This window comes from Prunus mume, linkage group LG5 (assembly GCF_029339155.1).
Source record: "Prunus mume cultivar Tortuosa linkage group LG5, ASM2933915v1, whole genome shotgun sequence".
NCBI classification, from domain to species: domain Eukaryota; kingdom Viridiplantae; phylum Streptophyta; class Magnoliopsida; order Rosales; family Rosaceae; genus Prunus; species Prunus mume.
The window spans coordinates 5,479,470-5,504,948 of NC_142702.1; the positions used below are offsets into that span (position 1 = coordinate 5,479,470).

At 38.4% G+C, this 25,479-nt stretch overlaps 2 protein-coding genes and 1 pseudogene across 3 annotated transcripts; all 3 read right to left on the minus strand.

The window, feature by feature from the left end:
* Positions 1 to 3,409: 3,409 nt before the first annotated feature.
* LOC103330864 (uncharacterized) lies at positions 3,410 to 4,610 on the minus strand (annotated as a pseudogene).
* A 5,173-nt stretch (positions 4,611 to 9,783) lies between these two features.
* Positions 9,784 to 11,688, minus strand: LOC103330865 (transcription termination factor MTERF15, mitochondrial-like). 2 transcript variants are annotated; one of them, XM_089052994.1, is made up of 3 exons: positions 11,504 to 11,688; positions 11,336 to 11,424; positions 9,784 to 10,954 (listed from the first exon to the last, which is right to left on the minus strand). In XM_089052994.1, exons 2-3 carry the CDS (start codon positions 11,376 to 11,378, stop codon positions 9,984 to 9,986), a joined length of 1,014 nt encoding a protein of 337 aa, XP_088909120.1. In that variant the 5' UTR covers positions 11,379 to 11,424; positions 11,504 to 11,688; the 3' UTR covers positions 9,784 to 9,983. The 2 variants fall into 2 exon arrangements, with proteins under 2 accessions (XP_088909120.1, XP_088909119.1); XM_089052993.1 differs by having other exon boundaries at positions 9,784 to 11,199; positions 11,336 to 11,687.
* Positions 11,689 to 12,674: 986 nt separating this feature from the next.
* LOC103330840 (phosphatidylinositol 4-phosphate 5-kinase 6) lies at positions 12,675 to 18,986 on the minus strand. Its single transcript, XM_008233452.2, has 8 exons — positions 17,237 to 18,986; positions 16,079 to 16,246; positions 15,635 to 15,800; positions 15,109 to 15,225; positions 14,846 to 15,039; positions 13,696 to 13,835; positions 13,525 to 13,603; positions 12,675 to 13,424 (listed from the first exon to the last, which is right to left on the minus strand). Exons 1-8 carry the CDS (start codon positions 18,391 to 18,393, stop codon positions 13,136 to 13,138), a joined length of 2,310 nt encoding a protein of 769 aa, XP_008231674.1. The 5' UTR covers positions 18,394 to 18,986; the 3' UTR covers positions 12,675 to 13,135.
* Between the last annotated feature and the right edge of the window lie 6,493 nt (positions 18,987 to 25,479).

Genomic DNA, 25,479 nt, shown 5'->3' on the forward strand with positions numbered 1-25,479 from the left:
TTGAAATCCATTCGCCTCTGCTCAGCCGCGACCAAGAATCCAGGATGTGGGGCAATGTTTGTGCCTAATAAATCACGGTCATAAACGACCAAAGGGACCTCCTCTCGACCTAGCACCTACTCATGAACCAAACGGCCACGTTTCGTTAGGCATTTTGCCCTCCCGAAAACAAGAGAAAAGGCTGCGAAGGCGTAATCCTCTCGCCTCGCGACCACGGTATTATGGGCCAAAACCGAGGGCCATAAAGACATGGCCGAAGATACTGCGGTCAAATCGCCACGTGGCCTCAGGGTCCCACGCCCCATTTAATGAAGTAATGCCTCTGACTATAGCAGTAAGCCCACTAGTCTCAAGAAGCATTTAATGACGAGGGAAAAGGGGAAGTGACTGAAGTCATGATTTGGTAATAGATATCAGAGTGGTTAGGCGCGAACATTCTCACAAGTATGCTTACAACTTGAGGTCAGATCACCGACCACCAGACAATGGCATTAAATGCATTGCCACAGCCAATGGGGCAGAACCCACGATCAGGGTGGTGGCCGAGATTTACCCGGATCTATGGGGGTCACACTACCATGCTTCATGATCCCAAATGCCGATTTGACTACCCACTTGCCCCGATCAGGCTACACCACGCAGATATTTTCAGCCCCGATTGTCCCTCCAGGACTCCCTCTATAAATACTAAGCTCAAGATTACATTCAAGGGATTCAAACACCAAACCAAAGGCCTCCCACTGAGCAAATTATATTTTCCTGTAATGCACTTTCAATACTTTTATTTACTTTCCTAGGAGTAGTAGTAGATTGTAAGGAAAATCCATTCATCAATATATCATACGACCTTTGATTTTCAAGGCGTCGGAGCACCATCTCTGTTGTCATCTCATTCACCCCATGTATCATACGACCGTCGCTCTCGAGCAACGCGCGGAGCACCGCCTAAAACCCGCCACCAACACCATCATTAAACGGCCTTGTAGCTCGGCCGTGAACTTGACAATGAGGTCGTTCCTCTCTCGGCCACAATCGTTTGATCAGAGTCGAACTTGAAACAGGCGCATCATTTAAACCATCTTCGATCCAAACCTCATCACCATCTCGACGCACGGTAGACCGTCTGGCATGCCCGCGCACAACCACACCGCATCCAAAAGAAGGACGTCACGTGTTAATGCACATCCCCTCGGCCCGGAGCACCATGCCGTGAGATTTGCGGATGACGAAGTTTCCCACAATGAAATTTGGCACAAATGAGTTGAAACACACCACTACTGAATTCGCAGTGTATAATATTAACCATGTCAAATGCATAAAATGAAAGAAGGCCATAAAGTTGGGGTTGTGCCCAACAACCCAGTGCAAAGGCACAATGAATATGATGGCTATGATAAGCAACAAAGGCGGAGTGGGGTGGTGGGATGGGAAAATCAAATTGGTGGCGAGGGTGGGAGGTGGGGGTGGCTGCGGATGGGAGGAAAAGTGGTTGTCGGTGTGATGGTCATGGTGTTGGTTGTTGGGTTTTCATCGGAGGAAGGGGTTGGGGGTGGAGGGTGACTTGGGGCAAAGGGATGGAATACAATTTTTTTTTTTTTTAAATTTTTTTTTGTAATAGCAAATATGGAAATACAATTAAAAGGTATTTTAAGAATAATGGTGGGTAGAAAGATAGGTTTGTGATTTTTCAAATTTACATATGGATGGGACGATAAGGTGGGTGGAAATAGCAGCACTCTTGTGTAATTTCTAGAACTACAAAGGGTTTAGTAAAAGCACAAGTTTTAGTGTAAATAACTCTGAAATGTATCCGGATAAAAAATAAAATAAAAACTCTTAAATGTATAGTATACCTGTCAGATTTTATTTTTCGATTTTTGTACATTAAACACCTGTTTATCCTTTTTCTATTTGAGTCTGTTGAAGACTGAGTAAAATGCTTCATTAATCTTTTATCCATTTAATGGTTTCTGGATTAACTTTCTTTTATGTGAGCGTGTCATTGTTAGCAGATAATACCCTAAAAAATTTGAATGACTTTATATACTTGAGCCCCAAGTAATAGACTTTAAACAAACGATTGTGATTTTGGGTAGGGAAACCTCCCAAGAGAGTTCTTTTCTATGCCTCAGACTGGTGAGGACTTCACAATTTATCTAGATAAAAATGGTAAGTAAAGCAAAATATACGAATTTATGGAGAATATAACATACTAATCCAAGCAGAACTACCTTAAGCACAAAGCATAAAATGAATTGCTAAATCTAGACAGGCCTCAAATTGTTGCACTTTGAGTTCTGCTTAAAAATACAATCAAAATGATGTTTTAAGGTCAAGTTGGACTGGATGTTTCTGCATTGGAATTGCACGTCAATACCTTCAACTAATAAAGATTAGTTGGAAATCAATACCAATGTTGGTATTGGCATAGCTATAAACAAGTTGAGCCAATATGTAGGCTGGAAAAGTGAGCGAAACTGCAGGCAAGTACTTGTACTAGTTGGTTTTGTATGATGTGGAAGCTTTCTAGACAATTTTAAGACAGAGGTATCTTTATAAACTTGTTGAGGTTTTAATATGATGGAAGTCTCGACTTCTACTTGTGTTATCTGATTTGCTAAACCAAATTTGTAAGAGAATTCAATCTTTTAAAGGTTCTAATTGAAATACCTTGTCTATATTGCAAAAAGAATCTCATCTTCTTTTTGGTTGTCTAAGTTTTTGTTTGAGTTGGGTTGCTTCCTACAGAAGATTGCTTGCCTTTGATAATTACAAGATCATGTGATATTTGATTTCTTTTGATCAGTCTGGACTAATTGTGGAGTTTTTGTTTGATTAGTTGGTTGGTTGGGTCCCCTCTACAGTCCATGCATTCTTGTATTTATAGGAGAAAAATGATGATGAGGAAATCTGGATTTTATTTATTTATTTTGGACTAACCCCCATTTAATGCACAAGTGGCAAAAGTTTTGTCATTCCAATGCATTGATCATTTTTGGCACCTGCTCATCAATACTCCTGAATGTCTCCTGATCGTTCCTTTTGCAACAATTGGATTGAAGCGAGTAATAATTCCCAAATTCTTCCAATGTTGGTACCATAAATATCCAAATACTCTGGTAGTAGAAAAAAACTGATGATCATATAACAAATAGCCGTGATTCTCAAGCAAGTTTGACTTTTACTTTCAGCTTTTAATGTCATCAATTTTCCTTAGAATTTAGTCCCCAACGGTGAGGAAATATCCTGAAAAACTTTAACAGCTAATAAATTGTGAATTTTGGACTGAAACTAATTCAAATAATTTTGGACAGCATCATAGTATTGTGCCAAAAGCAAGCTAATGCATATGAGTGATGCAGCATCAGGTGGCTAAAATAATTACATCCTCCTGTTTCAACATATCAAATCAGACATCCTGGATATCTACCTTCCCTTGATACACACTTGACAATTCAGGTCCTTGGCCAAGATATCTGCTTCACAAAATCTCCAAGAATGCTTCTCTGTAGGTTTCAGCAGAGAACCCAGATTCAAGTTCTCATTTATGAAACCTTTCAACAACAGAGCACCTTGGGATAAGTCTCCTCTCCAAACTGAGACCGAGGGCCACAGGATATTTGGCAATCATTCCTGACGACCATCCCATCTTGTTCACAAATAGAACCACTACTTGCATAAGTTTCTTCTCCGAGACAACCATACACTGTGGGTACTTCCTGAAAGCGGAGGGAAAATCATCCTCAGACCAACCCCATGTCTTAAGAAGTTCGCGACTTCTATTCAATACCAACTTATTCTTACCACACAATGCACACAGAGCATTCACTGAAGTTGATTTTTCTAGATTAAATCCCATTTGCTTAACATCACTCACAAGTTGACCACATTTTTCAGGATTTACCATCAAAACGCGAGTACCACGAGTCAGCAAAAAAGCAATGCATGGTTGAGGCATGCCCGATTCTCTCAAAAGCCCAATATTTGGCACCACATGCTTGCAGTGACCTTCCAAGAAAATCCATGAGTTGAGCTTGAAAACGACACCAACATTTTTCTCAGAGAGCATACTCCTGAGGAAGTTATAAGTGGGCAAAATTCAATTTCTCAAGCTGACTGCCAAAAGTTTTTGATTAAAAGCCAGTTTTTTTAATAGGTCCACTTTTGAAATTTCAAGAAAGCTGAAAAACTCAAGCTTTGGCAAAAGGTTTTTCTCAGGATCAGTTGAAATAAGTTTTGGATGTGACCTAATAAGCTTTGATATCTGGGTTTGAGATGCTCCATAGTTTCTCGTAAGCTCTAAAACGAGTCTGCTCTTTCTCGTGACTGCAACTCGACCCATTTAGAAGCTAAAACCGCTCATTCTGGGACTATCCACAAGTGTTTATGAGGTAAGTGATGTGAAATTGTGTTGGTTTTCCGAGATTTCGAGGTGATGTGTCTGCAGAGCAACCGACTCAAGAGAAAAATGTGAGGGTTTGGATCTCCAACCAAAGCTCTGCTTGTTTTGGAAGCAAATGTACAAGAAAATATTGAGTGAACCAATCTAAAGGTCTTCAAATTGCGGAGTTGAATCATGTTAGAGGTTGATGATGAACAATTTCTACAGAATTAAAGCGTAGCTGTTTTTCTGCCTTTAGAAAGTATGCGATTCTCGGCATTCAAAAAGATCTGAACCATCCAAATAAAATTGCCCGTATAGGATAAACCATTGCAGCTAGGGTAAGTTTCCTCACCATTTTCACAAATGACGGTCACCGCTCACTTGCTATCCATGGTGGTAGGAAATCTTCCGAAAAACCTCTTCGATCTTCATAGTGACGCAGAAAAATGGTTCAAGATTTTCCCGCACAACTTAGTGATGTTATGCCTTCGGTATGCTATTGGTCTCGGTAGGGCGTTTGATCTGCAAGACAACAAACTCTCGGTAAGACCTAGGGCACCGGTGTGGTACCGGCCGAAGGCTCTCCGATACTTAAGTAAGTACGGATTTAGTAAGATTGAACTACAGATCAATAGGCAGTATGCCATAAGTTCTGATTGATTACCCCTTTGTTGGGATAGTTGTCCTCTTTTATAAGCCTTGGGAGGTGTGCATATTGTTTAGAATTTCGATGTGAGACTGTGGACTCCAATTGTGGGACTGCCACGTGCCCATTGCGGTGGGGTTGCCCTAATCTTGTGATCGGTAGGAACGGATGTAGCCAGTGCCGAAGGCTCCCATAGCTATAAATTGGTCCACGTGTCCGATGCTTATTGGCTGTTCATTTGGGTATAAATAGGAGTCCCCCAAGTTCTCTTTCAAGAGTTCTCGGAAGGGGACTTGAAATTCTTCGGTGTTGTGGCTGCTGCTGGTGGTATCGGCAGAATTTGCTGGTATCCTGATTGTCCCGCCAATTGGGCTTCTGGTTGTTGGGTTTTGGGATTCTTTCGTGCTCGTTCATCAGTACGGCCTTATATGTTGTGTTCAACAAGATGAAGACTTCCTGATCCCGGTCTTGATTCGGCATTGGCGCTCGATGGTCATTGGGACCATATTTCCCACGCCCTTTCTTTGAGTCACCCTGCCGGTTATCATGGTTGTCCTTTCACTTGTGCCGTGCCGAAGAGTCGCCAGTCCGCCCATGATACCTCTTGGGTGCCGATTTCTCTGCCGAGCCGAAGGTCCGGGCTTGAGTTGAAATATTCACCTTGGCGTGGATCGCCGCATGCTTCATCGATTCGTCATACGTCGCCGCTTGCTACACGTGCACAAGGTACCAAAGTGTGAGGATCGAAGGCCACTCTTGAAGGCGCAGAGGCTGCCCTATCGTCCGTTTCGGACATCTTAAGTATTCATGACCGAAACGCGCAGCGTATTCCCGTAGAGGTTCGTGTTCTCCCGCCGACCGTACGGATCGTCGGCAGAGTACGGTCCGTTTGGATCATGAAATGATTCGAAAAATCGCTTCACCGTCAAACTAGTCTCATCGCTCCTAGTTCAAGACGGTAGAGCTAATTCAAAGCATCTCCGTAAGGGAAGATAGGAATAACAGGCATTGCCCTCATCGCCGAGGCCCTTACATCCGATTGCCGATTGGAAGGAGTGAAGGTGCGTCAAGGGTCTTCCACGCCGGTGTAAAACGGTATACGTAATGGCTGTACCTCCTGTCCGATCTGGACTTCTTGATGCACTCGGTAAAGGGTCCCGCCGAGTTTCCCCAGTCGGGCTCTGGGTTTTGTCGCCTTCCATCTTCTAAACTCTCTAGAAGAGCAGACGGATAGCGTGGTCTCACTTGGGACCTTCTCGAATTGAAGTCTTTGGAAGTTCTCCTCGGACTTGGTGGCCTCGCCGAATACTCCATGGGAGTTTCTAAACGGTAGTTTGATTCGGTGCCCTTGGACGGGCATACTCGTCGTCGATTCTACTGATTCCAACCCTGGACTTTCTGAGGGTGATTTGTCTCAAGGACTCTCATCCGTGAGTCCCGTGAGGCGAGCATTGATCCCGATTGGGGACCTCGCGTTCGGCATCCTTGTCGTTGATCCGTTGGTGACGGTCGGTGTAGACCTTCTTGGTGCGTGAGGTGGTCCCGTGGGGCCGGGACTACCTTGGAAGGCGCAGCGCTGCCTTTGCCCCTTCTTCCCTTTCTTCGCCGATCGGGTCCGCAAACTCGAGAAGGTTACGATATCTTGAATATTCTGTGTTTCCCTCTTGATTAAGCTGAGTTTCGTCTACTTTGGACGAGAGGAGGTTGTTATGTTCTTGGAGCTTGGCCATTTCCTTCCAAGGGAAATCATTTGAGCGTAAGCTCGCCGATGATGCGAAGCAGGAGGATTACCAAGAGAGTGCTAGGTGCAGATCGGGCCTTGCTCGCTTGGCATTCCGTATGGTAGTCCGTCCTTCGGTAAGAACATTGGTCTGAAGTGGTTCCCATGTGTTTTTAGGAATTGTAGGTTGATTCTTATCGTTTCCCACAGACGGCGTCAAACTGTTGACGCAAAAAAATGGTTCGACACTTTCCCGCGCAACTTAGTGATGTTATGCCTTCGGTATGTTATTGGTCTCGGTAGGGCGTTTGATCTGCAAGATAACAAACGCTTGGTAAGACCTAGGGCACCGGTGTGGTACCGGCCGAAGGCTCTCCGATGCTTAAGTAAGTACGGATTTAGTAAGATTGAACTACAGATCAATAGGTAGTATGCCGTAAGTTCTGATTGATTACCCCCTTGTTGGGATAGTTGTCCTCTTTTATAGGCCTTGGGAGGTGTGCATATTGTTTAGAATTTTGATGTGGGATTGTGGACTCCAATTGTGGGACTGCCACGTGCCCCTTGTGGTGAGGTTGCCCTAATCGTGCGATCGGTAGGAACGAATCAGAGCAGTGCCAAAGGTTCCCATAGCTATAAATTGGTCCAGTGTCCGATGCTTATTGGCTGTTCATTTGGGTATAAACAATAGCTACAAATCAAAGCAAAGAAATTACTCTAATCTGAGGCAATAAGAAAACCCCAAACAAAGGGTTGAACTTCAAACTTACAAAAAGTCGAGGGCTTTTGTTTCTTTGGGACAAGGGGCGTCATTTCCACATATTGATATCATGTAATATGCTGGATCTACCTTAAACAATTTCCTGAGAGTCCTGATCTGAGGGGTAAATAGGACAAATCAGTAACCCATGTATGCTTCAATCAGAACCAACCGAGATTTTGAATGTAAAGAAAATGATATGCTAATAGTGTGCTTGTATGATGAAACAAGTCATATATCTGTAAGAAAAGAATTAAATTGGATTAAATCGATTAAATTGGGCCAGGGATGTTACAGTATGGATAAAGCCCAATTTTTTGTAAAATGAACCCAATAGCCCATTTTGGCTAGTGCGTAGATTCTAGAAATTTGCCAAATCTTATACCGAATGTTTTGGGGGCGCTTTTTTATGCCATGTGTTCTCTTATGTGCATTTAGGGCTTCATAAAATAGTCTCACTTCATCATCTTTTTCTCGCACAAATGCATATTTACGCATCAAAATTCTACACTTCGGTATTTCTCTTCCAATTTCAACCATAATTATCGTTGTCTCAAAATGGCTTCAAACACGACTCCAAAAATGCCTGGATGCAGAGTGGCTTGGAACACAATCCTAAAATGTGTTATTTGCTTGATCTGATCATTAATTTCATTCAGAGTGACGATTTTTTTTTCCTCGTTTAAAGTCACAAATTTTGTCAACTTAAAAAATTAAAAAAATTAAAAAAACTTAAAAAAAAAATTAAAAACTAGGCCAAAATAGTAATACTAAAGTCCTTATCTAGCCTCCTAAATCTCTTCAATTGAGAGATATTTGAGGTTGACCCTTGCAGGAAGCAAGTGCTGAGTTCTTCAAAGACTAGGTAGATAGATAATTCAAAATTTTTACCCAATTTCTGGGGATTTGGATTTCAGTAAAGTGTTTGATAGCATTCTTGCCCTCCATGAATGCGGGGGGGAATTGATTCTAAACAATTTTAATTGGGGGAAAGAAAACCCACACTCCAACAAATATTGTGTGTTCGAACATCGAGGACTAAAAATATGTGTTTTAGCTAAAATATAGAAGAACCCAGAGAAAAAAAATTTAGCCCAACCCTACAAAAATTCCTTGTTCCGCCCTTGTTTGGATGGGCTGAGGAAATTTGTGTGTGTAAGAGGGAATGGAGAAAAGGCCTGTAAAGAGGGAAGGGGGATTGGATTTCAAGGTGGGCAGGGTTGGTTTGAGTCGTTGGTGGTGCACAAATGATGGGGTAAGGTGATATTTTTTTTATTTTCAATTTTATTTATTTTAATGATTTTTATATTTTTAAAATATCCTTGAAAATGGAAACTAAAATACCCTTAAAAATAGATGGAGGATTGGATGGTGTTAAAGTGAGATGACAAATCATGGATTTTGAAAAATATTAAGGTGACATTTCTCTTAAATTTTTCTTAATGACAAATTGATTTCAATGTATAAGTTCATGTGACATTTAAATAAATAAAAAAATCCCTTCAGGAAATTAAGTGCTTGCATAACATCAGAAAATTCATTTTCAGGCACTTATATTCTCATGGCTTGGGGCAATGAATTGCATGTATGCCATCTAAGAATCAATTCTAGAAAACTGTCAACCAAGTAAAGAATAACCAAGGCCTCTTTTTATATTTTGGCGAACAAAGAGAAGTTCCACACATCTTTGCACATCCATCAGTGCGGGATATATTCATCCTAAAGATAACAACTGCCAAACCACCCTACTTTGCACATCCTTCAGAGCCGGGTTTTGTGTCCCCTGAATTCCCAATTCATCAAGCATTGCAGATATCGCGTTCCTAATCGTTAAGGTCCCGGTAAAAAGGCTAACACGAGAGAAAACAATGAGAAAATGATGCTTATCGAGTCCTTTGATTCCATGTTGACATGATTCCATATGAAACTAATCAATCATTGACACTGACGTAGTTCCTATAAATCAACCGTGGCCGCTTAAGTAGGCTAGCTGCATCTCAAAGGACAATTACTCAGAGCAAGGGATAAAGGATTGAGAGTCATTCTTATCTTTTGAAAAATGGACAGAAATTAGTTTCTTCCACTCCTCACCCAAAATACAATACACTGTACCCTAATAGAAGCAATACATGCGCACATTGTACAAAATCAACTTTCAAGGATAACCAAAGTCGGGAACCATAAACAGAACAATTCGGGCCGACGCTACGGCAGGCATTTGATCTAATAAGAAAGCATATATAAATCTAATTAAAAACAGGTAGGCTGCCGAGTAGAAGAATGAAAAACTGAATTTACTTCCTGCAAAATTTTAGTAAGATGTGGGATACAATTTAAACCTTACTTTAAAGACAAAATTCCTAGGGTAGAGGACAGCATTATAGTATTGTGTCAAAAGCAAGCTAATGCATATGAGTGAGGCACCATCAGGTGGCTAAAATAATTACATCCTCACCCGTTTCAACATATCAGATCAGACATCCTGGATATCTACCTTCCCTTGATACACACTTAACAATTCAGGTACTTCGCTAAGATATCTGTTCACAAAAATCTCCAAGAACTGCTTCTCTGTTCGTTTCAGCAGAGAACCCAGATTCAAGTTCTCATTTATGAAACCTTTCAACAACAGAACTTTAATAACAGAGCACCTTGGGATAAGTCTCCTCTCAAAACTGAGACCGAAGGCCACAGGATATTTGGCAATCATTCCTGATGACCATCCCATCTTGTTCACTAAAAGATCCATTGCTTGCATAAGTTTCTTCTCCGAGACAACCATACACTGTGGGTACTTCCTGAAAGCGGAGAGAAAATCATCCTCAGACCAACCCCATGTCTTAAGAACTTCGCGACTTCTATTCAATACCAACTTATTCTTACCACACAATGCACACAGGGCATTCACTGAAGTTGATTTTTCCAGATTAAATCCCATTTCCTTAACCTCACTCACAAGTTGACCAAATTTTTCAGGATTTACCATCAAAACACGAGTACCACGAGTTAGCAAAAAAGAAATGCATGGTTGAGGCATGCCCGACTCTCTCAAAAGCCCAATATTTGGCACCAAATGCTTGCAGTGACCTTCCAAGAAAATCCATGACTTGAGCTTGAAAACAACACCAACATTTTTCTCAGAGAGCATACTCCTGAGGAAGTTACAAGTGGGCAAAATCCGATTTCTCAAGCTGATTGCCAAAAGTTTTGGATTAAAAGCCAGAGTTTTTAATAGGTCCACTTTTGAAATTTCAAGAGAGCTGAAAAACTCAAGCTTTGGCAAAAGGGTTTTCTCAGGATCAGTTAAAAGAAGTCTTGGATGCGACCTAATAAGCTTTGATATCTGGGTTTGAGATGCTCCATAGTTTCTCAGAAGCTCTAAAACGGAGTCTGCTCTTTCTGGTGACTGCAACTCGACCCACTTAGAAGCTAAAATCGCTCCTTCTGGGGACAATCCACAAGTGTTTATGAGGTAAGTGACTGTGAAATTGTGTTGGTTTTCTGAGATTTCGCAGGTGATGTGTCTACAGAGCAACTGACTCTGAAGAGAAAAATGTGAGGGTTTTGGATCTCCAACCAACACTCTGTTTGTTTTGGAAGCAAATGTACAAGAAAATATTGAGTGAACCAATCTGAAGGTCTTCAAATTGCGGAGTTGAATCATGTTAGAGGTTGATGATGAACAATTTCTACAGGAATTAAAGCCTAGCTGATATTCTGCCTTTAGAAAATATGCAGTTCTCGGCATTCAAAAAAGATCTGAACCATCCAAATAAAATTGCCTGGTATAGGATAAACCATTGCAGATAGGGTAAGTTTTCTTACCATTTTCACAACTGACGGTCACTGGCTCACTGCTGCTATCCATGGTGGTAGGAAATCTTCTGCCAGAAAAACTTCTTCAGTCTTCATAGCTACAAATCAAAGCAAAGAAATTACTCCAATCTGAGGCAATAAGAAAACCCAAAACAAAGGGTTGAACTTCAAACTTACAAAAATTACTCCAATCTGATGCTTTGGTTTATTTATAGACGCTCGACGTGGTTTCTCTCAGGTACGGCCCAGAAGCAATTTGGAAGCCCCTTCCTCAATTGGATGTATGAGTTATTTACATTAACACCCGTGAAGTTTTCGGTGTTTTCACCAAACACATGAGATTTCAAAAATTACATAAATACCTTATAATGTTTCAAACTGTTCTCACGAAAGCTTATGCAAATAACAAATAAGTATTGCTATTTCCTCAATTGGATGTATAAGTTATTTACATTAACACCCTTGAAGTTTTCGGTGTTTTCACCAAACCCATGAGATTTCAAAAATTGCATAAATACCTTATAATGTTTTAAACTGTTCTCACGAAAGCTTATGCAAATAACAAATAAGTATTGCTATTTCCACCCCAAGTTCTATTTCCTCACCCACCATTATTCCTAAAATATGCTTTAATTATTAGGAAAATACTAGCAACCTTCTCTCTAACATTCTCTTTTGGACCTTCTCCATTTTCCTCATGACATATGTCATTTTCCTTGCACTTAAAACAATGTCATTAATGTGTCATAAAACTAGTTTATACTTTCCAAGTTTATCCTTATTAAATTGTATTGATTTTTTTATTTTTTTTTGACAAATCTTTTACCAATTTGTTTAAAAAAATCGTTTTTTGTTTGTTTTTTTTTTCAATGGGAACATGACGTCTTGTTTTTTAACACTAGTAGTTAGATCTATTCAGATATGTTATATATATATATATATATATATATATATATATATATCTCTCTCTCTAAAGCCTTAGCTCCTTGCTGCCCCTCCCTACCTCTTCTCCCATCGTTGCTGCCTCAATCCAATGAAAATTGAACGAAACCGATCAGACACATTTTGTTTCTATTATCGCCATAATTTTCAACAGACACGAACCATCAAAGTGGCTGCGATGCAGTTGGCAATTTAGGGCTGTCAACCTCTACTAGAGGAGGTGCCTAAGAAAGAAACACATCTTGTTTAGGATTGTTAGGATTGTCATTCATTTGTTTGCACCGGCATGTTCATCCAACCTTGGACCTGCTGGCCTTTCAATGGAGATCATGATATGTAGCTTGATTTAGGCTATGACACAAAGAATCACATCTCAAAACAAAATATAAAAACTGAAAAAGAAAAATACACAAGAGTCCATCTAATTGTAAAGGCATGATAAACTAGAGCTTGTCCGTTCATTTCCTGTACATTCTCTTTCAATGTTGAAATACCAGAGACACCTCACCTGGGAAGAACAAATTTTTATACAAAATGAATCACATCCACTGTAGGTCCACACCTTTTGGTTTTCTTTTTCATTTACAATTCCAAAAGGCTTGAGTAACTCTGTTCACAACTTTAATCTCTAACCACAACACATCATATATCTGTGACTATAAATTAAAAGAGGTTATGACACTGGGGAATAAATGCAATAACAGATATGCCAAAGCATACTCCCCTGGCAGCCACTACTCAAACTCAATGACAATGTCAATGACCAAACTGATGCTTTCTTTTAGTAAGCATTGCCATTTCCGCTAAAGACCAACTATACAGGGATGACTGCCAGCTTCGAGTTAAAACTCTGGTCAAATTATACTGTCATGTGTCTTCTACAAAAACTCTGAAGATGAAAGCACGAAAGCGTCTTGAGTATTGCTTCGGATCAACAGCAGAGATTGAAGTTGGGTCATATTGGAATGATTTGTATGCATGCTCAAGCTTTTTGCTAATATCATAGTCCTGTAGTATGTCAATTATACCGAAGAACAGAATGACATCATATAATTCTCCTGTTGGGTCTCCAACCAACTGAGCCTCACAATCACTTCTTCTCACTGTCCTTTCAGCCCATGCAGGCATATTAATACCTAATCTAATCGAAGACCACCTGAAAGAATGCAATCAAATCATATGAATCAGGTATAATTACTACTAGGGAGTTCTTCAAAAGATGAAAGTTAGCACAGTGTTAATGGATTCATTCCTACCGGTTCGAGTCAGAAATAAGCCTATCCATGTCGACTTTCGAAAGGCGAGGGGCCCCTTCATTGTCAGGGTCGGCATTTCCTGCGAGATGACAACATAAATCATGTGTCAGAAAGGGTTCGCTTTGAATTTATGAGCTGGCCAAGTAATTGAAGAAATGAGCTAGAAATAACCAGTAGGAGTGCGAACTCCAGAGGTTCGGTCTGGTGTGGGGGGTTCCCTGCGTGAAGCTTCTTGGAAGTGAAGGCCAACCAGCAGACTGTAGTCCATTATTCTTTCGTGTTCAAGAAAGTCGCAATCTCTGTCCACTTGCCTGCATCAAGGTATACTTTTAACTTAAAAAGAGAAACTAGACTAAAATATTACTGCAAAATCCTCCATATCTAACTTCTAATGTACCAAACATTCTCACATATGGACATAGCATTCAAAGTGTATGAATCTAACGCAAACTCAAACCTTATAAAGGAAGGGGTACTACCAAAATGAGGGCTTTTCCCCCTGTATGTTAAACTAATAGGAATCAGTTCCCCAACATAAATCAGGCTCAGGTTTTATGGAAATTGTTATCATTTTATTTATTCAGACATTATGCTTTTTTTTATATATAGATATGCTTAATGCACAACAAGATAAAAAGCCTAAGCTTAATAACTTAATCAGCTTTGCTAAACTGAGTTTCTAAGCTCAACAGACTGCATAGGTACACGTGCATACATGGAGTGATAATGTTAGGAGACAAAGAAAAAAGAAAGAATTAAACTGTGAGTGGTTAGCATAAGTTCTGACTATGACCTGAATGTTTGCTCAAAAGTGCTTAGCATCTTACACTCATCCTCAATCAACCACTCCTTTTTCCTAAAGTCAGGCATTAGTTACTTTCGAGTTTTGACAAATAACCAAAACTGCAAAAATTCTGAAAAATGAGCTTTAGCAGCTAGTTTAAGGCCAAGGAACTCTTTTCAACATGCATGATTGTGCATAATAGCGGAAAGTATAATCTGACTGAGGAACTATTTGTTTTCTCATCAAGTTCCTACCATTGAGAATATTCATTATGAGAGAAATGATATTGAGGTTGCATAATATGCATCAACCTTATGAGTCATGATGGTGACTCTAGCTATTCCTACGCAGTTTTAACACTATAATGAAGGAAAGGAAACGTTCATATATTTTTTATTCCTCTTCCTAACCAAAAAAAGTTTATACAGTAGACCAAAACAATCATAGAGAAGAGACTTAGAACACAAGTTCCCAACTAGCAAAAGAAAGAGAGCGAGAGAGAGAGACAGATGATAGACAGGAAAAGTAAAACTATACCTGCAGAACTCTTGAAACCAAACCTTCTGCAACCTAAATATATAATTAAGATCAAGGTCTTTAAGAGTCGTTGTTGCATCAATTTCGGACTCGGGTTTATCGGTTGTACGGCCAAGGGAGGAGCCTTTTAAATCAAACCGCCTATGAATGGCATACTCGGAGCAAAATAGATTCCCCATAATGACAAATCGCACCTGGAATTTCATAAAGTTCATAATCAGAAGTTGATAACACAATTAAGGTTAAATACCAAAGAACATTACCTTCTTTTGGGCAGTCCCTGTTAATTTTACACAGTGAAGACCGTAAAATTTGGTGACCAGAGTATTCTCAAAGGCTCGAACATGATTATAGTAAGCTGGAAGCATTCTCAGAAGCACCTGTAACAGTATTGGGTAGTGGAGATCGGCACATTATATGGTGTGGAAACTTTAAGGATGAAATCAGTATTCACTCGGGTATTAATTGGGAAGGATGTCATGATTAATGTAAATAGTAGAGGCAGCAACATAATTCAGTGCTAACTTTGGAATTGCAGAATGCCACAGACATGAATTTCAGAAGTAGAATGCAGTACAAAGTACAGACTCTTATTTGTTGTGGATTAATTCAAGAATCACAACATTCATCAGCTAAATTTGATAATTTTAAATCTTAATTGAAGGGACAGAATATGGTTATAACTGCAAGTTTTGGCACAAATAGTCAATATAAATCTGGGGGGGTGGGGTTGGTGGGGGCAAAGCAGGAAGTGGGGGGAAAGGGGAAAAGGGAAGAGACAAAACTTACTTTTACTTCTGCCTTCTTCATGGTCTTTATCATGTACCGGTCATCATTGGTTAAGTAAAAGAAGCTTCCGCTCTTTCCAGGGGATGAGAGCTCTCGAAGGGCGTCATTTCCACATATTGATATCATGTAATCTGCTGGATCTACCTTAAACAATTTCCTGAGAGTCCTGAGGGGTAAATAAGACGAATCAGTAACCCATGTATGCTTCAATCAGAACCAACCGAGATTTTGAATGTAAAGAAACGATATGCTAGTAGTGTGCTTGTATGATGAAACAAGTCATATATCTGTAAGAAACTATGAGTTAATTACGAAACTCTTTGTGTCACAGAGATGGTAGTTTCAGAATTGTATTATACAAAATCCAACTACTTTACCACACTACTAAATTACTTAGATAGAGAAAGATGATCCATTACAAAAGAAACATTTGCAGGTCTTTACCTGAAAACCACAGGACAGTAATCCTTCCATTTGAAGTCACATGACTGGTGGGGTGGAGTATACTTGGATCCTTCTGGGGGAAATTTTGTCCATACTTTTTCCCTTGGATCAAAGGCTGAAGTCTTCAGGTCAAGAGATGTAGTTGGAGCAGGCCGTCCAACAGAATGTCTGTGCTATGGCACAAGAAACCAATTACATGCAATGAAGAGTTATCTCATGAATATAAACTTTTAAATTTCATATTCTTAGTGGAAACCTTTTCACTTCACGAGAGGAAAGAAGTTGAAATTGTCAATTTTGCCATACCAGAAACTCATATATTAAAAATACAAAATAGTTAAGAACTGTAGATGTTGAGTTGTAAAAAATTAATAATTAAATCCTCCCAGGATCATATTTGCTTGGTAGAGTAGCAGGTTTCCACCGATAGAACCGTGCCACCCTAGCAGAAGAAAGGATGATTGCCCTCCAGGGTTAACCCTGGGGATCGCTTCCAAGACCATATAAATGTTTTCCATTTTCCTTAATTGTAAAAAGGAGTGGTAAGTATAACATAATCTAATGTTGGTCTCGCCTTCTTTTCTGCCATTGCGGTCTCACAAACTTGTAAATTGACCTAATGATTTAAGCGGTTGGTGAAAGAAACTATGTAGCTTGTAATTTCTCATATACAGAGAAATTTCAAAGGCTTTTCTCAGATTTCTCTTTGACTAAAGAGTGCTCTAAGAAACCTTTTAGAACATTAAAAAGATGTACATAGCATGAAAATCTGAATGGAGGAGATCGTCATAAGCTAAGCTGGGAGGCCTTCAAAGAGATGAATAAGAATTAAGGATGAGTGAAGGGGTACCAAGCAACTAAAAGCTTAGATTTAAGCTTTGTTGCACAGTAAGGACTGATACAAAACAACCAAAAGATCCGAAAACACATTTGACGCAACTGTTTTTGAAGGAAATATTCCCTCCCATTCTTTCATGGTACATTTCCAAGGCTTCTCGTTCAACTCTTTTTATCTCAAAGATTTACTTGCAGGTCAAAAAGATTAGAATCAAAAGCATAGGAAGAACAAAAAGTGTACCAAGAAAGGCAAAAAAAGCCATGATAAAACAGAACAGGGGGAGGATGAAGAGCAGAAAACAACCAACAAATCATGAATACCTGATCCCCAACTGCAGATTAAGCATAAGTTCATAGTTCTTATGCCCTTTGGATATTGTTATCCCTTGTTTCTTCATTGGCTGAACTTTAAAGTGCTGTTGTCTATTCCCCTTGGCAACCGAACCTTCGAACTCAAGATTCCCAAATGCTCCACTACCATCTCTTGAACTCCTATCAATTCCATCAAACATGTTATCTCCATTGGATCCCCTACTATAATTACTCACCCTCGCATCTGCAGGTCTCCTAGGCCTCGCATTCCCTTCGTTTCCATTCTTATAAATAACCTGCTTGTTCGGGAACTCCCCTTCCATTCCAGGCCAATTCAGCATCTTCTGTGAAGGGAAAGTCGAAATAGTTTCAACCGAACATATCTTACAATCATTCAAGTCCACTGCAAACACCTCCTGAGGATCCCAATCCACATTACCACCAGAGGACCCTGCTGGGTAATAAGTCCCGTTCAGCTCTTTTGAGTCCTTACTCCAAACCCCCACATAGAAACTCCCATCAGCCCACCGAAATGTACCGTTTCCTTTAGGTAAACCTTCTTCCCAAGACCCATCATACCTATTCCCATTGCTCCAAATCATAGTTCCATTCCCATGAATCATTCCATGCCTCAATTGACCAATATAATGGTTCCCATTTTTCCATTGATACCGCCCTTGACCGTCCTGCAATCCGCGGCGCCATTCACCCTCATAGTAATCCCCATTGACAAAGCTCTTAGTCCCTTGACCATATCTCAAATTCATAACCCATGAACCTCTGTAAGTGTCTCCTGCAGCACCTGTATAAGTCCCTTTACCATCCATATACCCATTCTTGAATTCACCTTCATAAGTGGCACCAGAAGGCCAACTAAACTTTCCTTTCCCTGCTGTCTTGCCCTTCTGCCATTCACCAACATACATACACCCATCTGTCCACAAGTACTTGCCTTGGCCATGCGCATAGTTATCAACCCAATGGCCTGTATAGAAGTCACCATTGGAGAGGACCTTCTCAGCATGGCCGATTTCACCAGGCTCATCATCTGCAGGGGCTACTGACATTGTTGTGAATAAAGGGTTGGCCCTTTTCTTTCCACCAGTATGTGTTTTGCGCACAGTTGCTTTGCAGGCCTTCAAAATGAATCTGAACTCTTTGCTCATTATCTCTCTAAAACCAGCCTCTGGTTAGCTACCTCTATCTCTTCACCTTCCTCACATTCCTCTTGGCTCATTAATCCCAGATCAAAACCCCTCTATCCCCCTCTCTTTTGCTCTCTTTATCTCTTTTACAGACAATGTACGTGCTTCAAAAGCAGAGCGAAGTAACCATTCCTGGATGGAACAAACCCAGAAGAGAGAAGAACGTGGAGGGAATCGATACAAAACTAAAAACAAATTTTCAAATCTGGGTTTTGTTTTTTGTGGGTTTTTCTGGTTTTGTGATATGGGTATTTCAGATTTCGAAATTTTTTTTTTTTTTAAAATCCAGAAAAAATTCGAACTATTTGATTGATGGGGAAAGCAAAAAGGTTCGATTGGTACCAATGACTGGCTTTTTCTCTGTTTCTGGTGTTTTTTTTTCTTTCTTTTCCTTTTTTCTCCTTTTTTTCTTTTCCTGCTCCGTTGGGTCTGAACAAAGGATTCAACACATTGGTCTTTGATTCCGGTTTTGGCTCCGAGAACCGCTAGCAGACCAAACAGTTGGAGGGGAGAAAAGAATGATGGTGGTGAAATGTCTGCCATTTTTAGTGTCTCAATCAGACTAAACCCCAAATACCACTACTAATTTTAGTTTTGGTTTTAATTTTTAAATCATTACCATTTTGTTTTTTGTTTTTCGTTTCCTTTTTGCCTTGACACCATTTTCAGTACAGCTGCTTTTGCAATGGTGTCCTTTCCTTTTCATATAATTCTTAACTACTCACAATTTCAGAAACTAACCTCTTATGCTCTACCCAACATGATTACATCATACCTTTAGGACCAAAAAGGTGAATTATTATTTCTAACCGCAACCTGACCTTACAATTTACCATCATTACTTTACTAAAATTCAGACCAAAAATAGTTGGTTAAGATCTTGATGGCTAAAACAAGGTGTAGTTAAGTGGTTAAAGGTATTATCCTTATACCCTTGGTCTTGTGTTCGATTCACACTAAAGGTGAATTATTTATACCACAAATTGACCTTACAATTTACCGTTGTTAGTTTAATAAGATTCTGACCAAAAATAGTTCCTTAAGATCAAGTATTTTGTAGCTTAAGTTGTTAAAAGTATTTACCTCTCTTATATGTTTTTAACTAAGAGTATCTTTTATGTTTCTCAAAGACAAACGAGAGAGAGAGAAAAAAAAAACTAATGTCATGTTTGGTGACTATGATTGGATTGGATTGGACTGGACACTCACTATATTTAAAGCATATTTAAAAAAGAAATGATTTTTTTTATTTTTTTTATTTTACCAAGTTGAAGGTAGAAGATGGATTACTTACGAAGAAAATTTATCCCATGTAATCCCCACAAAATAGTGGGATAACTATACTTTATAACTAATCCTTCCTAATTCTCCCAACATGGAAAGTCATTCACCCCTACCTTCATTTCCAATCCAATCCAATACTAGTCACCAAATTTCCTATCTAATAACCATTATTGGATTGAATCTTAAGGCCGCTAATAGATAGCAATCGTTGGTACCTAATTTTGCAACTGCATGTAGTTCGTTGTCATTGAAAACTAAGGCAACAAAATTTGTAATCAAATGACAGAAAACACAAGTTATGGAATAAATGGAACACTGATGTCTCTAAATAAAGTTCGAAGGGAATATATGTTAAATGGAGTGTATATTATTTACTTATGAAAGAAAAACAAAAGTGTTACTTAATTTTAGCTACTGAAGTTTTTGGCTTGAAATTTAGGTTTGCTCCGAGTATAAATACATGCTAAACCCTGAACCCTGAGCCCCTTAGCTTGTTCAGGATCTCCTTATTCAAGATTGTTAACTTTCTATGCAAATAATCGTCCTTTCTCCAAAAAATAATAATAATAATAATTAAAAATAATAATAATATTTCTGGTTTGGAAAAGAAAAAAAAGAGTAGTTTGTCTTCTTTTTTTCAACTATATACAAAAGGGATTAAGATTTGTAAACTAGGTTAAGAAAAATTGAAAATAAAAATTCTCGACCATTCATTTCATCCAACCATCTTTTGTGTTTATATGTTTTAAATTTGCACAAGAACTGGAAAAAAAAAAATTCAACAAAACAAACAGTTCTGCACACCTTAGTAACTGAGTCCTTTTAAGTTTTTCTAACGGAGTATATAATAATTTTAGCATTTAATTTCACGATGAATAAGTGAAATGCATTTGGCTAGATTAAATGGAAATATTTTTGCTCACCACTTTAACGCAATTAGCTAGAATACGTATTCATAGGCATAACCATGGTTAATTTTTTACTTTAATTTATGTAACCATTGTTATGCTTATAAACATGTGTTAAATGTTGAGAAGGGTAGTGAGCATACATTTCGGGTTAAAGTGGTGAGCAAAAATATTTTCAGATAAAATAAACAACAAAACACAAAATAAGGGAACCAAATACAAAATATACGATAAAGAAGGGCAAAAATGAAAACGAATGTTGTGGTTTTTGTTGTTGTTGTTGATAGAAATAAAACTAATAGGCTAACAGCTATGAAATGAAAATGAATTAACAAGCAGGAGATGATTCTTAGAAAGGGTCTTAACGGGCATTGAATTAATTAACCGTGCAACGCGTCTCAGGGTCCCAATCGTGCAGCCTGCTTTCTGATAGAGACTTGAGAAGAGAAAGAGGAGGTCAAAGCCTCACACCCTAAATCCATGGAACCCACAAAAAAAAGTTTTTGCCTGCTGGATTTAAAGATGACACTTGTCCTTTTCCAGACAAGTCACCACTGATTAGTACATGATGATGATGATGGGTCACACAACAAAAGCACAACCGAATCCCAAATCTCTATTCTATTATTCTATTGTAAAGAACATTCGATGGGCATATAGTTATACATATATATAATGAACTAATTTGCACGTTAAATAGTAGTTTATGGATATGCATCATATGTTATGTTTGTCTCGATTCTAGCTAATTCAAATCTTGTATATCATAAGCTAAAAGTCATCTTATTTGGTTTTTATTTGAACACAAATGGTTTAATTCAAGTCTCAGTTTTCATACGCGGACAAAGCCAGTTAATCAAAGCAGTTTGCTCGATCGAATGCACCGAGTGCAATCCCCCTCTATATTCATTAGGGTAGTTTAGAATAAGTTGACTAAAATAGATATGTTCTTCACTTTGCACTAGAGTTCGAATCCTCCTTTCCGTAATTTAGATTAAATTAAAATAGAATATTGTTTGTTTAAAAAAACAAAGAAAAAAAAACTATACTTGAAGGTCAACTACTGTTATGGGAAATAGGAAATTCATATTTAATAAATTTCATACGTTTTGAATCGGGAATATCAATGTTATACGTGAAAAGTTGAGATTGTTGTGCAAGTATAAAACATGAAGGCTACAAGAGGGTTGACAAAAGATGAGAACACAAACAATTCTGTGGCCTTTCATCAACACTAATAACAATGTATTCTAAAAATAATAAGTAAATAGCAGATGCGGCCAAGTCAAGGCAGCGCATCCTGCCCCATTGTACTTGAGCTCGACCCCTCTTTCTATAAATTAGACTAATTTAGAATGCGGCTTTGTCAAATAATAATAATAACAAGTCAAAAATACTGCAAAATTACTATTATGTGTGGGTGTAACATAATTAGGTGTCAACTTTTATCATCCCCATCAACTCCTACAATTCAAGGGACACCCCTCAATAAATTCTGAACTGGCCTAATTCTAGGTCAAATGGTCTAATACTACTCATTCGCTCATTTGGAAATTGGAGCTTGGAGCTTGGAAAGGGTTTGGGACTTTTGGGATTGGGGTGGGTGTCCAATAGCTTTGGGATTGGGGGACATAATTGCTACAACATGCACAATTAGTATAATGAATTGATGATGATGACAGGTACCACACACACACAGCCCATGACAGCACCAAAATTAAGTTGCTTATTGGCTTGATGTGTACCATGTTTATAGAGTGGTCTCCCTCTTGGGTGGTTGCCGTCGCGTTCAAACTAGACTTTGTCTGCGACTCTGTGCATGGTTGATTGGGACACATCTAAGAAAAGAGACAATATACAGAGAACAAGAATTTAAGCTAGGTCATGGACCATGCTTCATTCAATTTTTCTGTCTACCCTTAACAAGGCAAGCCACCATTCATTTCAAGTTGTAATAATATTTGGAAGAAAAAGTAGTGATCCTTATGCTTTAGTCCAATTCCTAGTTGATATCTCCTTCTTTTTTATCTAACAACTCCAATTTCATATTCTTTTTCTGAACTATTGTATAGATCGTACTATCATCATCTTATTCAATTTTCTTGCCCTCTTTTTTCATGTCCTTGTTGAAATCTTGATCTTTCAATTTTAAATACTAAGGATATTTTGAAGGGTTTAGAGTTTCATATTTTATAAGAGAACATTAAGCCTAGATATATTTTTGTGTGTGGCTAAAGGTAGGATGGAGGATGACAGTTTTTTCATACACACATTACCAAGGTGTCATGAAGGTTTAAACTTGACATCACTCATCTGTAAATTATATTAAAATTCTTTTTTATTGTGCTAGATCCGTTTACGCATTTAAAACCTAAAGATAGGTGTACATATATAAAAAGAGTAATGATAAAGGAGGCCGCACCGCCTGTCATCGTGCTAAGCACATCAGTGCTCGTAGGTATTTATCCCTATTAAAGCTAGCCATGATGCTTGTGCTATAAAGTCCAAAAATGCCATAGTTTTGGACATAAAAAAACTATTATTTATCAAATGACAAGGCGGCTATAAGAAAAGATGGGATGTTATTTTTCAAGCCAAGCCAAAGGAATCATCATCTTTATAATTAATTTTGAAATTAAGTAGCTTATAAGTAAGATAGTTGGTAGCCACGACATATGGGAATTGATCCAAGGACATAATTTCATATTGAGAAAGAGAAATATGTGACCTTCAATATTATTCAATACATTGCGTTTATTGTGTCTATAGAGAATCCAAACCTTTCCGTCAGTTATCGATGCACTTAAAGTCTTTTATCTGTATTTTTCTATTTTTAATATTGTTGGCATTAAAAAAAAATTATAAATTGAGTTTGCTTTAAAAAATAATTAATAAAGGAAAAACATGATTGATTTGAATATATAGGAGCCACATTTCCTCAAATTTGCTCGAAAAATTTAAGTGAAAATAGAAAATGGTATTGTCATCAAGAAAAGAAGTGCTAATTAGAATACTTGCAATTTGAAGAGTGGTGCTATTATATTATAGCATTAAAATAAAAATACTATATGTGTGCACATCCCGTCGGATTCTCACAAGAATGTATGTGGAACAATCTACTGTTTATGACAAGATTGCATATCTTATGCGTAAGAGTCCACTCAGGACGGGAAGAAGAAGAAGAAGAGCTCCTCATTAATCATTTCTTGAAAATGGGAGGAGATTAGTAAAACAGAACTTTGACCTATAAGAGTTGAAGCTATTTCACGTTGAACATTAAGTTATTGTATGCCAACAAAAGCATTATGAAATAGGAATAGACTTATAGGAGACAGCATATGCATCATTGGACCTAGAATCACGGATTCTTTCTCTAAACAAAACAAAAATTAAGATATAGATCTTGAGTGGCCGGCCTGGCCCTTTCTCCCGTTCGATTTAAACATGACTAAACTATAAATGTTTAACTCTAAACATGTAATTGTTGAATACTTAAGTGTTTTATATACTTATATTTTCTATTTCGGTCCTTCAAACTTTACAATTCTAGCTTCGCCACTAGTCAGTGTTTTTGCACATTAGTTTGAATTCCTCTTTCTCGTAGTTTAGAATATTGCATTATCGACTTTTAAAATAATTAATCCAAATCAATATTACTTGAAAAATATTCAGGGCAAAGTGTCACATAAGATAAAAAATTACCCTTTGCCTCAAACTTTTGTAGTTTGCATGGAGTTGCTATAAGTATAAACCCTCATGTCTGAAGGTGAAATCCAGTAAAAAATATGTAAGAAAAAAAACAAATATCTAAATATCTAGGATGAGAGAGAGAGAGAGAGAGAGAGAGAGAGGAGGGAGGAGAGGGCGTTGGTTTGCTTGCGAGTAGACAAAATTTTGGAGATTATTAAGGTTAGACTTCCAATCTGAAAGCAAAGTCTCAAGAAAAAAGTGACGCTGACAAGCTTCACCAAATATGGAAACCTCTTTTACTTCTAAAAAACAACTCCTTTCTCTTCACCATTACCAATACCAGTCTTTTCTTTTTGGCCTCAGACTGTTCAGGCCTTGTTCAGGCGGCGTAGCAGTTTGCAGAACTCTGTTTCCCAAAACCAATCACTTTTGTGAGGTTGAGTAGAATCCAAGATACGGCTGAAATTGAATGAAGCCTGGATGTTGATGTCAAAAGCCGAAATGGGTTCAAAAGCAGCCATGCAGTATTATCAGCTTTCAGCTATCATTTGGCAGTTTATCTGGTTTTGCTCATAATAAATATTGAATCTATATTGCTTTGCCTACCTATCTAGGCCGATAAACAGTTGTATGACATGGAGATTACTTTATTTTATTATTTTCGGCGAATCACGATATGTTACGTATGATAAATTTTTTATTTGACATGCTGTGATTGGCCGAGATAAAAAAACAATGATATTCTTATTTTACCAAAGTTTTTCTACTCTAGGCCTTTCAATGCTCTAGGGTTTTGGGGTGTATGATTATTGAACCCTTTAACACTGTCTTCTTGCTTGAAGACTTGAAGAAAAATAACCCAAATGAAATCTGAGCTAGATTTTGTAGTTAAATATAAGCAAACCCCCAATCTGCTACTAATTATCAACTTGGTTTTGTTTTTGTGCTAGTGCTATAGTAATAGTATAGCCCATTGATTGGGGATGGTGGTCAAATTTGAGATCACATGACACCCATCAGATTTGTCTTGTTTATTGTGGAATCCTTTGGAACCCTGTTTTGTATGCTAAATGCTGGCCGTGAGTATCTACCTTAGACAAAATGACAGCTTAAAAGTATGCATCCGATGGATGAATACTAAACCAAGTGCATGCCACCTATCTAA

Excerpts from the sequence above, each read along its gene's own strand:
- LOC103330865 (XM_089052993.1), bottom strand. The coding sequence starts at position 11,174 with ATGATTCAACTCCGCAATTTGAAGACCTTCAGATTGGTTCACTCAATA.
- LOC103330840 (XM_008233452.2), bottom strand. The coding sequence starts at position 18,393 with ATGAGCAAAGAGTTCAGATTCATTTTGAAGGCCTGCAAAGCAACTGTG. Across the intron at positions 16,247-17,236 it reads AATCTGCAGTTGGGGATCAG|ACATTCTGTTGGACGGCCTG; the intron begins GTATTCATGATT and ends GCCATAGCACAG. Across the intron at positions 15,040-15,108 it reads CAGGGACTGCCCAAAAGAAG|GTGCGATTTGTCATTATGGG; the intron begins GTAATGTTCTTT and ends ATGAAATTCCAG.